This window comes from Chiloscyllium punctatum, chromosome 15 (assembly GCF_047496795.1).
Source record: "Chiloscyllium punctatum isolate Juve2018m chromosome 15, sChiPun1.3, whole genome shotgun sequence".
In the NCBI taxonomy this organism is placed as follows: Eukaryota; Metazoa; Chordata; class Chondrichthyes; order Orectolobiformes; family Hemiscylliidae; genus Chiloscyllium; species Chiloscyllium punctatum.
Window position 1 is genome coordinate 5485245 of NC_092753.1, and position 16334 is coordinate 5501578.

General features: G+C 39.8%; 1 protein-coding gene across 6 annotated transcripts in view; it reads left to right on the forward strand.

Annotated features, from left to right (window-relative positions):
* LOC140486000 (integrator complex subunit 6-like) overlaps positions 1 to 16334 on the forward strand; it is a 109590-nt gene that overhangs the window by 25054 nt on the left and 68202 nt on the right. For 5 of the 6 annotated variants that reach the window (XR_011962495.1, XR_011962494.1, XR_011962493.1 and 2 more), the window contains exons 4-5: positions 7730 to 7819; positions 9529 to 9712. Coding sequence is in view for 3 of the 6 variants with exons in the window: in XM_072584512.1 (XP_072440613.1) it covers positions 7730 to 7819; positions 9529 to 9712 (274 nt within the window). In the remaining 3 variants the exon portion in view is untranslated. The other variant, XM_072584515.1, reaches the window with a different exon arrangement.

A 16334-nucleotide genomic window follows, 5' to 3' on the forward strand; every position in this document is an offset into this window, starting at 1 on the left:
AAGTTCAGCTAATAACATGGATACAACACTTAGAAAATATGACCTTGGTTAGAGTACAAGATAGATTCACATAAATGCTGTCAGAGTGCCAAGTGTTGGATTTTGAGCAGAAATTGCTGAAATGAGACTAGTATTCCATAGAATACAAAAGATTGATTTGAGATTACTTCAAAAACAAATTATATGGGTCAAGTTACAATAAGCTTTTTCACTGGTGCAAAGTCTAGGACATGAGATGTCATAGCTTAAAGCTTAAGTCTGGTCTCAAGAAGGACAGACTTTCTTATTCAGTCAAAAGTGTGGAACTCATGCTCACAAATAGGAATAGATGCCAAGGTGGGTATGCAGATTTAAGAGTTTGTACTACCATATTAGGGCACCAGGGTGGACAATAAATACTGGTTTGCCCATGATGCCCACATCCTGTGTGATTTTAAATAAATGAAGACTTTCATGCCTGTCAGTTATCCCAAAGTATTTCAAAGCCAATGGTGCACTTTTTTGAAATCTATCCATAGTTGTAATACAAGAACACGTTACTATCAATTTTATGCACCTCATGGTTCCACAAGCAGCAATAATATGGCCAGATGTTTGGTTTTAGTGATGTTTGTTTTAGAGCTAGATGTTAGCCAGGGCACTGAGAAGAGTTCCAGTGCTTTTGATCCATGTAACCATGCCAGGGGATCATTTACATTGATCTCAGATATGGCCGTAATTTGATGTCTCATGGGAAATGAAAGAATGATTTGAGACTCGATTCAGAAAGTAAATAGCAAAATGGGAATACAGTACTGATAGTTAAAACCCTATCAGGTCTGCCATCCAGAATAATAACACAGTAAATGCGACAAAACCGTATTTGTTTAATTTCCCAAATCTTTAACTTAGAAGCCCTACCCCACATTTCCCAGTACGCTTTTTCTCTTACTGAATAGTCTGTCTATCAAGCCTGCCAATATATTCTCAGCTGGCTTCTTGGATGCACACAGCTGATCCTTGTTTCTCGTCCTGCAGGGAAGCAAAGCAATTCTGCAAGAGCCCAGCTGAGGTCAGCAGTTTGCTGTGTGATAAACTCTGCAAACCTACTTCTTCCTTGGAGCAATGCACTGGGATATTAATATGCTACATACAGTTCACTGGGGGTTATAAAATTGTGAGCAAGATTCTCCACTACGTGGGTTACTTCCTTGCTCTGTTCAATTTTCAGCAAAAGGGTATTGTATAATATGAAATTGGCCTTACTCTGTCGAAACATAAGGCCATTAAAGAATGTTTAATGCAAACCTTGTTTGCTGAAGCACAAAATATGTGGGTTGACAATAACTGGAATGACAACTATGTGAAATTGCATTGAGTCTTTGCTTAGTGAGTTAAATATAAGACTTGCCTAATTTGGGCAATTAGATGTCTGGACAGGATTTTGTGCCACCAGTAGGTCATCACATTGTGCGATTTTTATGAAAGCAAATTATTTGTTTAAAACAAGACTGCAGAAAATGATTGCTGGCCAGAAACTGGGCCTGTTGAAAGCTGTTACTTGAAAGCAAAGGAGGCTTTGAAGCTTTACTGCTAAGATTTGTGTTGTGTTGTTCTTGGTTGTTTTGTAGTTATTTAATGAAATATAAATTGAGCTTTCCTCTCCTGACTTAGTTTATAAGTGATGTGTGCTGCAGTATTTAAGTCTTTGAGCATGCTCAGTGAGTGAGTAATGCAGATAACTGGTCGCATTAATACAAATGGTATTCAACATTGAAGTTGGTGATTAAATAATAATTCATGGTGCTGACAAGTCCTATAGACAGAGTGGTCTGTCAATGACTTCCTGCTGTTTTCAGTGCTTCATTAAACCCAGTCTAAGGAAACTGAGTTGCTAAACTAGTGATTAGAAAAACGCACATTAATCCCTCTAAGGAGTACACTTGTCTCTAGGTTGGTTGTCCAGCTTGAGCTGTTTCCTCTGGACGCTGGGGTTAGATTTGAAGTCTGTAGCTTAGACTGTTTCATGCTTGGCTTCATGTGGCTGGTGAACAGCTTGGGACCGCAGTAATGACTTTGTACTATGTCAGTGACTTTGAAAAAGAGGCCCGAAGACTGAACTACTTGAGTCAAGTCTCACTTGTGATCAGTTTCTAGGTAGAGTTTTAAGCATGTGACAAAAATGGGATTCAATTTTTCTTCAATAACATCAATAACCTTTTGTGATGGTAGGAGATGAGGGAGATTTAAATTTGTGAAAAATAAGTTGTGTAAGTGGGAGAATGAGAGCAGAATCACAGCTAATGGTGAAACACACTGGTCTGGTTAATCCACCTGTCTCTCGCAGATTCTTTGCAGTAAACCCACAAATTGTTTTTCTCCACGAGCGTGATGCTGCTGTCAAGTCAAAACCACTTTGTGTCAACCACAAAATTTATAATGTGACACAGGTTTCAGTGCTTGCGCGATGCAGGAATGTAGGCTATATGCAGCACTTCCTAATGACTGGCAGATCTTATTAAACATGTCTGATTGACCATCGTCAACCAGGTCACCTGAATGGATAGGAGCAATTAAAACAAGGGCTTTGAGTATTGGAAAGCTTTGTGAGCATAAATTAAAATGTTAACCTGTATTCTGGCTTTGAACTTGCAGCCTTACTTATGGCAAATTGTTACCTCCTTCATTAAGGTGAATGTAGTCCCCATCTGATCTGTTAAAGCATTTGAGTACACTAAGGCAAGTTAACACTTTCAACTTCCTCAGTAAGCCAGTGACAACACCAGGGAATAGGAACTGGTCATTGTCTACAGACGACAGATCCACATAATCTTCAATTCAGATTGAAGCTTATGGTTTCACAGCTTATCAGACATAATTTGACATTGAATCATACAAGAGTTTGGGAAAGTGGCCAAAACTTGGTCAATGATCGTTTTAAAGGAGCCAAGGTTAGTGAAGTGAACTCCAGAGCTTAGGACCTATACAATACAGTCATGGAGTCCTACAGCACAAACACCACCCCTTTGGCCCAAACTTGTCCATGCTGGCCAAAATATCCATCCACGCTAACCCCATTTTACTGCACTTCTCCCATATTTTTCTAATCCTTGCCTATCTATGTATTTGTCCAAATGCCTTTTAAATGTTATTGTACCAGCCTCAACCACTTGAGCTGGTAGCTCATTCTTTGTCTTTACCACCCTCTGTATTTCAAAAAAGTTGCTCCTCAGGTTGCCTTTTATACTTTTCCCTCTAACTTTAAACTGATGCCCTCTAGTCCTCAATTCCCCAACCTTGGGGAAAAAAGCTTAGTGCATTCACCCTCATGATCTTTACACTTTTATATAAGATCCCCTCCTTGGTCTCCTATGCTCTAAAGAAAAAAAATCCCAGCTTGTCCAACCCCTCCCTATAACTCAGACGCTTGAGTACTGGCAACATGCTTACAAATTGTTCTTGAACTCTTTCCAGTTTAATAACAACCTTCCTGTAGCAAGGTGACCAAAACTGTACACAATAATCCTAAGTGTGGCATCACCAACCTCCTGTATATCTGCAACATAACTTCAGTGCCCTAACTAATGAAGGTCAGTGTGCCAAAAGCCACCTTCACTGTCCTGACTACCTGAGACTCCATTTTTGTAGAACTATGCACCTGAACTCCGAGAACTGTCTATTCCACTACACTTCTTGAGATCCTACCATTCACCATGAAACTCTGACTTTGATTTGACTTTCCAAGATGCAAGACCTCACACTTATCTATATTAAACTCCATGTGTTGTTTCTTGATCCACTTCCCCAGCTGATCAAAGTCAGGCTGCAATTTTTGATCACGTTAAAAATACAGGTGCCAATGGTGGAATCAAGGAAATCACGGTACTGTAAGGAGTGTTAAAGGAAGAGTTCTCAAGTTAAGGGACTGGAGGAGCTTACAGAGCTAGATAAGGCAAGGCCTTGGAAAGTTTTTAACACAGGGATAGGAATTTTAAGTTTGAGCTCTTTCTGGATAGGAATCTAGTTAGATCAGGGAAAGGTGATGTACAAACTATTTGGAGTCAGGAAGCAGACAGCTGTGATCAGAAGTTCACTGTATAGAAGATGCAGTGGCAAGTTGGAATAGTTGAGTTGGGAAGAAGTAAACTTCGGTGAGGACTTTGGTAGGAGACTGTTAGAGCCAAGGACAGAGATGGGTAAGATGTTTGATCATCAAAAGTATGTGCGGTTGGAAATTAAGCTCAATGTCAAATAGAACCCCAGAGTTATCAATGGTGGTAGAATATTTCAGTGGCTGGGAAAAGTAGTGAAATTATGGCTTGGAACTGTTTGTGTGTGTGTGTAGGGTCAAAATCCTGGCTTTAATCTTCACAATGTTTAATTGGAGGTAGTTTCTGTTTATTACTATATTAGATATTTAAGATCATGACAAACAGAAGGTAGTGTTAAGTGTAAGGTGTGACTGGATGTCATCAGTGTAACTGTGGACTCTGATGTGATTGTTGCATGGTGTCATTATCCAGAATTGGGTGTCACAGTTTAAGGATGCTGTTTGGACTAAGATGAGAAATTTCTTCACCTAGTGAGTGGTGAACCTGTGGAATTCTCTGCCACATTAAGCACTGGAGGCCAAAACTTAGAATGTTTTCAAGAAGGAGTTAGATAAAGTTCTTGGAACGAAAGGGATTAAAAGGTATGGAGCTTAAGTAGCAACAGGGAACGGAGTTGAATGATCAGAATGATGGTGTTCAATGATGGAACAGGGTCAATGGACAAAATGGTCTCTGCTTCCTGTTTTCTATGTTTCTTTGTTGCCGAAGTGCAGCCTATAGGTGCAAAATTAGACTGGGAATGTGTCAACCCGTTTAAGATCTTTGATCCTCCAGTGAATTAAAGTCAATCTAAAAGTGAGGTAATATTCACCACTTAATCTTGTAGTACTTTTCCCCAATATTCTGATAAACTCAGAATCTGACTGGGCTGCAGTACTTTGTGGCATTGCCAGGAGTTTCTGAGCATTGCACTGTGTATTGAGGCTTTGATGTATAAAGTGTGGTCAGAGGTACTTGGTCCTTCCTCAATACTTGGCACTTCCATACTTGCTGTAGTAACATTCATTAGCAGATCGCTCCTTATCTCAAGTTATGAAGCCAGGTCATCTATGCAGATCAAATCATCCTGAGAATGAAAGGTCAGGTGACCTATCATGACCCAAGGATGGGAAATATGCAGTTCCAGATGTAATCCGTTCAAAGAAGAGGTTATTGATACAACCCTGAAAGGTAAAATATACGTGGAAGCTTTACATTACTTCTTGGGATTATCTCAAGAAATAAATGAGATGAGGTGTATTGTCATTAATCCTGTAAGGCAAGGTGAATGTGGGAATAATACTGGAAGATTGGTGAATGCTAACCATTTTTTTGGTTAATTTTAATTTTCAACCAAGGTTCTTTTTATTCATGTTTGAACAGGAGGCAATGCGGAAGCTATGGGGTCAGAGTCGCTGAATTGATTTAAGTGGGGTTGAGAAAAAGCTGTGTTGAAAGAGCTTGCTTACTGTGTGGTTGCCTTTACTGGCCTTGCAGCAAGTACAGTCATATGTGAAATAACCCATCCCTTGATGATGTCATAAGTGATCTTTATTCATGTATCGAAAATCAGGAAGGAAAGTGTCAAAATGGAGAAGGGTTTTTCCCTCTGACAAGAGTCCAAAATACATGGGGCAACTTTAGAAATTGGTTGTAGAGATCCTCAAAGTAAATTCAAGCAAAAAATCCATTCTCTTTTTGATAGGCATTTGTGGGTATTTTGAATGAGTCGCTGCAGCAGACCACACAGAAAACATCACTTCAGGTGGGGCGACTGTTAATTGTGGAGTGATGGTGTTGAATTTGTTGAGGGGGGTGGAAGTTTTGATTTCGAAGCTATCATGGCTAATGAAATAGTGGAGCATATTCACTGAACCCGAAACCTTTTGCTCTTCTGCATTTTCTCTGATCGAAAGATAACTGCCCTCCCTTGCTCCTCCCAGTCTGCAACAAATTCATATTATGGGACCTTTATATCTTTTGTGGCAGTCAAATTTGATGGGATGGGTTCCCCTCTAAGCACTCAATGCTGTACTCGATTCATTCATTTAGTGGACCAGCCTATACAAGTCAAAGATTCATTGAAAAAGTAAAAGTCTCTGGTCTAAACATTTTAAATCTGAATACCTGAGTGCCCAGGCATGTGTTGATGATTATTTGTATGTGTGTGTCGGCTTTCTTATGTGTATTTTCCTTCTGTAGATGATCCATTGTGGTTTTCTTGCTGTCAAATCTCTGGCATGGGTGTCGCTTGCCATTCTAAACTCCCTATCCTGCTTTGATCCATCTTTGATGGGGATATACCTGTTGGTCTGAGAATGTGTCCTGTGCAGTTGGAGCACAGACTGGGGTTTGAACATGCAGCACTGCGACACCATGGGAGCACTAGCCTCAGCACAAGTATTAATCCTGAGGTTAGGAAAATAGTAACAGGTGTAGGCCGCTCAGCCTGTTGAACCTGGCCTGTTTTTCGTATGATCATGGCTGATCAAACCTTTTACTCACACCCTACCCCTAAGCCTGCATGCCACGGATAATCAGAAATCTGTTCACTTAAACTGTAAACATACTCAGACTGAGCCTCCACAGTTGTCCGTCAAAGAGAATTCCAAAAGTTGACAATCCTCTTGACCCCAGTTCACTTCTAAACCTGAATCTTGAAGTAAAATACCTTATGACAGAAAAGTGCAGGGGAACGTTTAACATAAAACAATTTCCCATTTTAATACCTTTCTGTTCATTTGCCATGAATTTGTGTTTTCCTATTTTTCTTTAGGGAGTATGGAGCAAGGACTTTCCTTGAACCATATTAATTTGATGGTGCTGAGCTTTTGATCCCATTTTCTCTATCACAGACACTGCTGGCTTCACTACAGAATTTTGCCTGTCTGTGCCTCTGACTCCGACTCCGCTGTCCTTCAAGCATTGGTTATTGTCCATTCCAGTGTTGTGCCAGCCACCAAACATCTACCCCTCTATAAACTGTGCCCATCTGGGCTCTGCTGCCCATGTCCTAATTTGCGCCATGTCTTTCACCCATCACCTTAGTGTTTTCTGACCATTGTTGGTTCTCTGGTCAAACTGTGGCATGAATTGAGGTGCTAATTTCGAGAGCTAATGCAGACATGGTAGGCTGAATGTCCTCCTTCTGCACTGTATAAATTGAGATTTTATCTGGCACATCTGTGGAGAGAGAGAAATAATGTTTCAAGTCCAGGACATTATCAGGCCTGCTTTTTAAAGTTTGATTACCTGAATGTGGTGATTGTAGTGTACAAGTTTTGAACCCAGACTTTTCAGTATGGTGGTACCTCCCAAGTCACTGGGGCTGTCAGGAGCGCTCTTGCATGGAAATCCTGCATTTTGCAGATTAAATTTTGTTTCTTGGAAAAAGCAGTGAAGCTTGAGAAGAGCAGTTGAAGGTAAACGAGTCAATGTCGTCAAAGCATTGGCATTCCAAGTCCAAATGACTTATTGTTACTTAGAGTACATAACAGTTGGTTTCACAGTTGTTGAATGTTTTCATTGATCCTAAACATAGTGGAAGTAATAGCTAGCTTGCATTTCATGTTAACAACAATATTGATCAGATAATTAGCAGCTTTACGGCTTCTTTAAATTATGAATTACTTAGAATGTTTTCTTTTGCTTTTATTTAGGGGCGAAATCCTTTCTTTCTGGAACCATCAATTATTGTTACAATTACTGATGGAAACAAATTGACAAACAGTAGCGGGATACAGGATGAGGCAAGTGTTTCTATGATGGTATTCATCAATAGTTTTGTAATGACCGTTTTCCCTCATGGTGTTTCTCTTGTTCATAGAATGGTTTTTTTGATTGCCTCAAAGGCCAGAACTGTTTGTTAAATGCAATAAATTGAGACAATTCTGAATTTCCATGGCCTATATCACATTTATATCACTTGGCATTGACATTTGATCATATGTATCAATTTGGACATTAAAAATGCTTTGAAAAGTTCGTGACTTTAACTCCGATTAGAAGTAAATTTGATAATTAGCTCAAATCCCCTCCCCTTTATGCTGACCCAGGCTTCTCCTGTGGTATTTCAGTGAACTTATTCACCAGCATATTCATTTTGAAATGGAGTAAAACATGCTGAAAAAAAAGTTTATCATCTTGAGACCAGTCCTTCAGCCTTGTTTAAAGTAAGTTGAGACTGCATCTAAAATCCGAACCATCTCTTTCGCAGGCATCTGAGTTGACTTTGTGACGATACGGTAGTTCCATCCCCCCACCGTATCTGCAGGGAATATGTTCCAGGTCCTATTGTGGAAGCCCGAAACCGTGGATAGGAGTGAACCCATTCATTTAAATGGGAAACTTATCTTCCTGGCAACCTGCTGGCCCCTGACTCTGGAACGTTCCCTATCATGTCTTCCGGGGGTAACCAAACCTGCAGAAAACTATTCCGCAGATATGGGGGTAGCCCTGTGATTATGCGATGAATATGCAATCGATCTGATTTTGGTTTGGCTTAGTATCCCCAACATTTGATCAGTCTGTTCTCAAGTATTACAATGTGAAACATCATAACATACCAACATGGGCTGAGCACACATTATCCAACACTGGAGGACTATTTTTGTGCGTAGTTATTTGCATACAACAGCAAACTCCACCATAATGTAGCTGATAGGTTAAGTGCTCTGTGTGTACTGAAGGAGCTGTCATTGTACAGTGGTAGGAATTATTGAAATTCAAATAAAACCAGGATGAGTGACTTCTCACGTGAATCGTATGAACCCCTTTAGCCCTTTCATAGGCCGTTTTAGGCTCAAACTCCATATGCATTAGTTATTTCTAACTGTGATGGATGAACTCACCTTTGCATTATTTAAAGGCGAATGATGTTTAAATTACGAAAATATGCACCTCTTAACCTGCTGTTAAGGTGGTTCAGTTACCTCAGACTCCTTGTATGTTAATGCCTGGTTTAAAATTTCATATTTATGCAAAAAACAAATTTTTGTCTTCCTGACCTGATGGGTTGTCATAATGAAACTGCTTGTTACAAAATCATGCTGTAAATTGACATACGCCCTGTATGCTTCTTGCTTTTAAAACAAAAGGTAGTGATTAAAAATTGCAGTGTGACTGTCCATTTATAAATTGACAAAATGATCCCATCAATCTTTCCGCTCACACTGCCTGTTCTCGACATGGGTGATGGACCACTTTATTGACCATGCTGCTCGTGACTGGTTGATTTAACACAGGCTGGATTCTCTCTGCATGGTCTTGCATAGAAGTGAAGTATATATCCTCAATTTGATTTTCAATTTATTTTTAAATGATTGCTTATGAAGACCCTTTGCATTGGACACTTTAGTGATAAAAATGATTATTGAAAAGTTAACTGTTCAGTGAGAAGTGAAGCTCGTCCATCAAACTAGTAAAATATTCAGTAAACTGTTTCTTTATGCCATTCCAGCTCCACCTACCACTCAATTCGCCTTTGCCAGGAAGTGAGTTAACCAAGGAGCCTTTTCGATGGGATCAGAGACTATTTTCCCTTGTCTTACGACTTCCTGGATTGATGCCTCCCGAAGCAGAGCAGTTGGGTAGTGTGCCATCTGATGAATCTGCCATTACACCCATGTGTGAAGTTACAGGAGGTGAGGTGAACGCTGAATGCAGTTGATCATTTAAATGGGCCATCTCTTTTTAAAGAACAGTTGCCTTTGATTTGTTACTAAAATTAGCCATCGCAGATCCTTTGTTTTGTTCGTGATGTTCTGTTGTGTTGTTTCCCTGTTACTTGTGCCTCTGGTGGGGAGGCAGAATTTAAGAGGATTCAAAGACTGCAAGCTGCAAAGCAAAGCAGATTTAGTTACCCAACAGTTCTTAATTTAAAAAAATACCATTCAACAAACTGGTCACAGAATTTATATTTTTATTGTGAAATTAACTGAATACATGGTCAAAACTGAGCAACTTCTACTAAAAGCAGAGTGAGTTCTCTAGTAAAGATTAGTAACGTATCATGTGTAAACTCCATTCTGTCACCTTCATCGTTGCACTCTGAGACATGTATGATGGGTTACTTGGCTATCATCTCCATTCTAGATGAGAATGGTGCTGACATGAAGTGAAAGCCATTTTGCATTGCTAAATAATACTGGCAAAATAAAAAGTTTGGACCACAAAATTGCGAGGTATAATTTGACTCCAGATTCAAATAACTAGTGTGCTATTGTAGCATTTTTCTTGCAGTTTGACATTTTATCTATTCATACAACTGCCTTGTAATTTGTTCCTACCATATTAGTATCCCTTGGTGATTTTGGCTTTGTGCAGTATCTTGTAATACTCTGCTGACCACTTGACTTCTCATCTTGCATGCTGCCCTCACAATCATTCTGTTTGAATGTGAGCTTGTTTAATAAAAGCGAATGGAAACCTTGTTGCAAACACTTGTTGTGTAAAATTCAAGTTTGACAATGCAAAAGATGCATTTAGTTAAATATTGTTGCAGGTATGATCTTCTAAATTGTATAACAGCCTAATATTCCTAAGTGAGACAACTATTGAGGTCTTGACAAAGTTAATTAGTTAAGTAACTTTGACAATTAAAGTAGCATGATCATGTTATTCTTGGTTAATTGCCATATAATTGGCAAGTGTGCTGTTTCTGTCTCCCTCTGGGATTGACTTCTCTTAGTTCATCATCAACATGGGTGTATCCAGCTAGGCTGCTGTTTCCCTGAGGAACAAAACAAGTGCAGGATGAGAAAAAGTAAATCCGTTCATTGCAACTAATTTCAAAGGTATCCTAAATTTCCCAATCGGCGAGTAACATTTTTACGTGTCCTGTTCAGAGGTGTTTTTGCACACCTCTGGATCAGTTGGGGCTTGAATTCAGACCTCTTGGTTCAGAAGAAGGGATTTTATCATTGTACCACAAGAGCTCAAATTAACCTTATTCTGCTTTGGCTAATTAACCTTATTATTCTTTTTCACTTGGGTGAAAAACCTTTCTTGATAATTAATTTGAACTCTTCATGATTATGAATTTATTCTTTAACCATCCTTTTCTGGGTTGCTTTGCAATTTTAAAAAACATTATTTTCACAATAGTGTCTGCCATGGTTTATTGGCAAAGATATCTGTAAGATTGCACCACAAAATCCAGGTTGACACTCGTTCACTGTGATAGTGACGCAGGTTGTATTCCTCTGCATTCCCTCTGTCAGTAATACAGCTAGAGATAGTGTCTTTTAGACGAGATGTTAACTTAGGTTATGCCCTTGGGTGGAGGCAAAAGATCCTAAGGCAGAATTTGCCAAGTGAACGGCCAAATTCAACCCATTCCCCTTTTTAATAATTACTGTTTGACCGACATCATCAAAAGCAAAGTATCTGGTACCTATCACATGGCTGTTCTGTGCGACTTTTGCTGTCTGCAAAATGGCTGTCCCATTTCTTGTATTACAACATTGACATTTCAAAATTGTCTTTCTAAGCTGTGAAGGGTTTCTGTACATGCAGATGTTGTCCAAGCAGAGTAGCCTTGCAGATGGTCAAGTTTGAATATGTCAAACTTGTTTTATAGCTTTTACACGTAAGAACACTTCTCCTCTGTGTGCCATTTTAGTGGCGCAAGAATAAAATTGATGAAACTTTTCTCATCCGTGGATTTCTGTTGCAATCGTCCAACCCAAGCACGATCTCCAGGGATTTGTACTTTGGTATAATGAACAAACCCAGTATTCTGTTTGCTTTGTTAATTGCATCTCCAGGCAAGAGTCAGACTACTGTCACAGAACACTTTCTAAATTTCTTGAAATTTCAGTATGCATCATTGTCGACTTTTGGTGTACAATTTGCTGTAATGTTTGAGATAGAATCAATTAAGTTTAATTTGTGCTTATAACCTACAGTACACCTGCATTTACATTCATCCCTGTGGATGAGCATCTGAAATATTTTGAAAATGGGCAGGTGTGAAATGAGTGTCCAACTTGGAAAGGCAAAAAAAGCTTGTATGGTCACATGTTCTTCAAACAAGTTAAAGAAGGGAAAGAGTGATGCACTGGGGGAATTTGGAATTTGAAAGTTTTGCTATTTGAAGGCAAAAAACAGAATTGTTTGACATTGAGAGTTTGGGTAATATGATAGTGGGCTTGGGGAAATTGCTGTGAGGATCGAAAAATGTAATAGTAAGAATAATGATTATTGACTTGAATTGTTGTGGAAAAAGACCTTGATCATGGGAGTTCCCCACACTTCATGCTTGACAGATTGGATGAAAGAGTTTGAAGGTGGTATTTGATTGTGAATAAAAAGATCTTGAGGTTATCACTGTCTTCGAGAATGATCGTTAAATATTGAACTACTTTTAAGAAGATTGCTTGATGTCAGACCAGGTCTGATGGATGGCTAGGCCAACTGTGCAGTTACCAACTGCTATCATTCATCTATAGGCCCTTGTCAGCAGCATAGTCTTGATATCTGAACTTGTGGTGAATATCTCTTGACGATTTTCAATTTGCTTGAAACAAAAAACTTAACATTTTGCCTTCACCTTGTCACGGGCTGAATGTGTTTTATTACATCAGTCTCTTTACAGAACGTTTTTTTCAGGAAAAGAAAAGCCGTCCAGACTCACGACTGCAATTCTTAAAACTTTGCATTCTGTGAAGTGAGGTTTAAAAAATAATCCAGTCAAACCAATGAGCGTGCAAATCTCTTTTCCTGTTGATTGGCACAGCCCTAAAGTTTTGAGTTTCTGAGATGAGACATTAAGTGCAATCACCTATTTGGCAGACAAAACAGACATGAAATAATAGAATCTCTGTCTGAAATATGCAAATGAGAGACTTGAAGGGCCTCATCGAGCAGGTGGGGCAAGTCTGAGAATATGTACTGACAACAGTCCTGACAAACACTCTTGTCTCGTGCGATCTCTCCCCTATGTCCACTTCCGCAAAAGTTATCCACCCTGAGAGAGAAGTGACTGCAAATGAGATCTTTTTCATCAAGGAGTTCTACGCTGTACACCTATACCCAGGAAGGCCGCTGAACTAAATGGCCCAAACCTTGGCTTATCATATAGAGACCTGTCAAGGAACAACTAACACTATCACTTCAATTTTCATGAACTGAAAAATCTTTGCCAGCCTGTGCTCTTGGTCTGCCATTAGTATGTGTGTATTTGGCTCTGACAAATGTGCGGCCAGATGTATGTTATCTTATTTCTGCCTTAGCTTTGGGGAGAAAATGTTTGTGAACTGTTTGTTCTTGAAGAAACCTGAGAGTAAACTCTCAAATCTTTTTAGATATAAATAGTGGGATACTCCGAATTGATGAACCCATTCTCTAAAATGAGTAAAAACTTGTTTTATCAAAGAGTGGAAAAGTTACAGGAATAATTTCATTACTGCTGACATGAATACACCTTTAATAGCACATATATTCTCATGTCAGTTGATTTGACTGAATTTACAGTCTTGTTAGTTTTCTGATGTTGATTAAATATGATTGAAATCATAAAACTACAATCATCCCCTCTTTGATAATGAATGTTGTAGTTTTGTACATGAGCAAATAATCCTAAATTCAAGTACACTATTTCCCATTCTGGCCCAGAATTTGTCATGTGGTGAGTACGTTTTGTGCATTTCTGGGTAACACGACTGCTATACAACTTTTCTTGCACATTGCCTCGAGTTCCATTGATAACCATGTTGGGCATGTAGATTGAGCTTGGAGTGTGGGGCACTTGCATGTCCTGTCAAATACATATATTTGTACATAGAGCTCTGTTCTTTCCAGACAGAAATGACATGCGCATGCATTGCTTCTGTTACAACCCAGAAGAATAGGTGAAAGCCATTCAGTGGCTTGTTTCTCAGGGTTGTGCCCTGTCCGAACAGATTCAACCTTCTTGGTTAAAATTTCACAGTGTAGCATTTGACTGACCATCAACCTTAAAGGCTTAATTCTCCATAGCAACACCTCTAACAATTAGAGTCCACTTGCCTACCAATTAGCACACTCTTCTTGCAATAAAATATTGATTTTACTCTGAACTGGTATTCTTGCAAACTGTCCTGAAACATTGACAAAATCTAATTTTTTTTAAGCAGTATTTCTCTTCTGTTGCTAACTGACAGCAGCTCTTCAATCAAAAGGGTCAATTGTCTGATGTATTAATAACTAGCAATGTGTGGTTAACAGGGAATACAAATTTAGCAAATGTTTTGTCAGTGTTTCTATCATTAAGTGTAATAGAAACCATAAAACCTCAATCGTCCCTGTTCCGTAATGAATGCTGCAGTTTGGTAAATGAGCAAATAATGGCAGAGACTTTGGGGTGCAGGTTCGTAGACCCTTAAGTGGAATTGCAGGTAGCTAGGATAGTGAAGAAGGTGTTTGGTATGCTTTCCTTTATTGTTCAGAGTATTGAGTACAGGAGTTGGGAGGTCATGTTGCGGCTGTACAGGACGTTGGTTTGGCTACTGTTGGAATATTGAGTGCAATTCTGGTCTCCCTTGTATAGTAAGGAGATGGTGAAACTTGAAAGGATTGAGAAAAGATTTACAAGGATGTTGCCATGGTTGGAGTATTTGAGCTATAGGGAGAGGTCGAATAGGCTGGGGTTGTTTTCCTTAAAAATGTGTTGCTGAAAAAGTGCAGCAGGTTTGGCAGCATCAAAGGCGAAGGAGAAGGAGAATTGATGTTTCGGGCATAAGCCCTTCTTCAGGAATGAGGAGGGTGTGCCAAGCAGGCTAAGATAAAAGGTAGGGAGGAGGGACTTGGGGGAGTGGCGTTGGGAATGCGATAGGTGGGAGGAGTTTAATGTGAGGGTAATAGGCCGGAGAGGGGGTGGGGGCGGAGAGGTCGGGAAGAAGATTGCAGGTTAGGAAGGCGGTGCTGAGTCCGAGGGTTGGGACTGAGATAAGGTGTGGGGAGGGGAAATGAGGAAGCTGGAGAAATCTGCATTCATGCTGTGTGGCTGGAGGGTTCCTAGGCGGAAGATGAGTCGCTTTTCCAGGCGTCGTGTTGCCATGGTCTGGTGATGGGGTTGTTTTCCCCAAAGTGTCAGAGATAGAGGTTTATAAAATTGAGGGGCATGGATAGGGTAAATAGACAGGATCTTTTCCCTGGGGTGATTGAGTCCAGAACTAGAGGCATAGGTTTAAGGTGAGAGAGGAAAGATTTAAAACTAACCTAAGGGACGACATTGCCCTGCAGAGGGTGGTGCGTGTATGGAATGAGCAGCCAGGCGAATTGGTGGAGGCTGGCACAATTACAGCATTTAAACAGCATCTGGATGGTTATATAAATAGGGAGGGTGTGGAGGGATATGGGCCAAATGCTGGCAAATGGTGCTAGATTAATTTAGGATATCTGGTTGGCATGGACAAGTTGGACCGAAGAGTCTGTTTCTATACTGTACATCTGTGACTCTAGCCTACATCCAAGATATGAGCAGAATTGGGCCATTTAGGCCATAGAGTCTACTCTACCGTTGAATTAAGACTGATATGTTCCTCAACCTCCATTTTCCTGCCTTCTCTCTGTAACCCTTGATTTCTTGCTTATCAGGATCCTGTCTTTCTTAAATATCATCAGTGATTTGGTGTTCACAACCTTGTGCAGTAATGAGTTCCACAGTTTAATCACCTTCTGACTGAAATAATTCCTCCTCAATCTTAATTTAAAGTGTAGTGCCTTCACTCTGAGTCTCTGCCATCAGGTATTAGTCTCTCCTACTAGTGCAGCATGTCCACTATCCAAGTTTCTCAGAATTTCACACATTTCCATGAAATTACCTTCCCATCCCCACCCAAATCTTTCTCAGGTCCTTGGAGTATAAACCCAGAGACTCAAACTGTTCCTTATAAGAAAAGCCTTTAATTCCTGGGATCATTCTTATAAACCTCCTATGGATCTCTTCAGATACGGGGCCCAAAATTGCGCTTAATATTCCAATATTGCAGTCTGACCAGAGCCTTAGATGTGCCTCAGCAGTCCATCCCTGTTCTTGTGTTGTAGTCCTCTTGAAATAAATGCTACTATTGCATTTGCCTTCCCAACTGCCAAAAAAACCTGCTTGAACAAAAACTCCAAAGTCACTGTGCACTTTGGATTTCCAAATCTTTTCTCTGTTTAGAAAATAGTTAATATCTCTATTCCTCCTTGCAAGGTGCATAACCTCTCACTTGCCCGTGCTATATTCCATATGTCACTTCTTTGTCCACTGTCCTAGCTTGTCCCAGTCCTTCTGCAGCT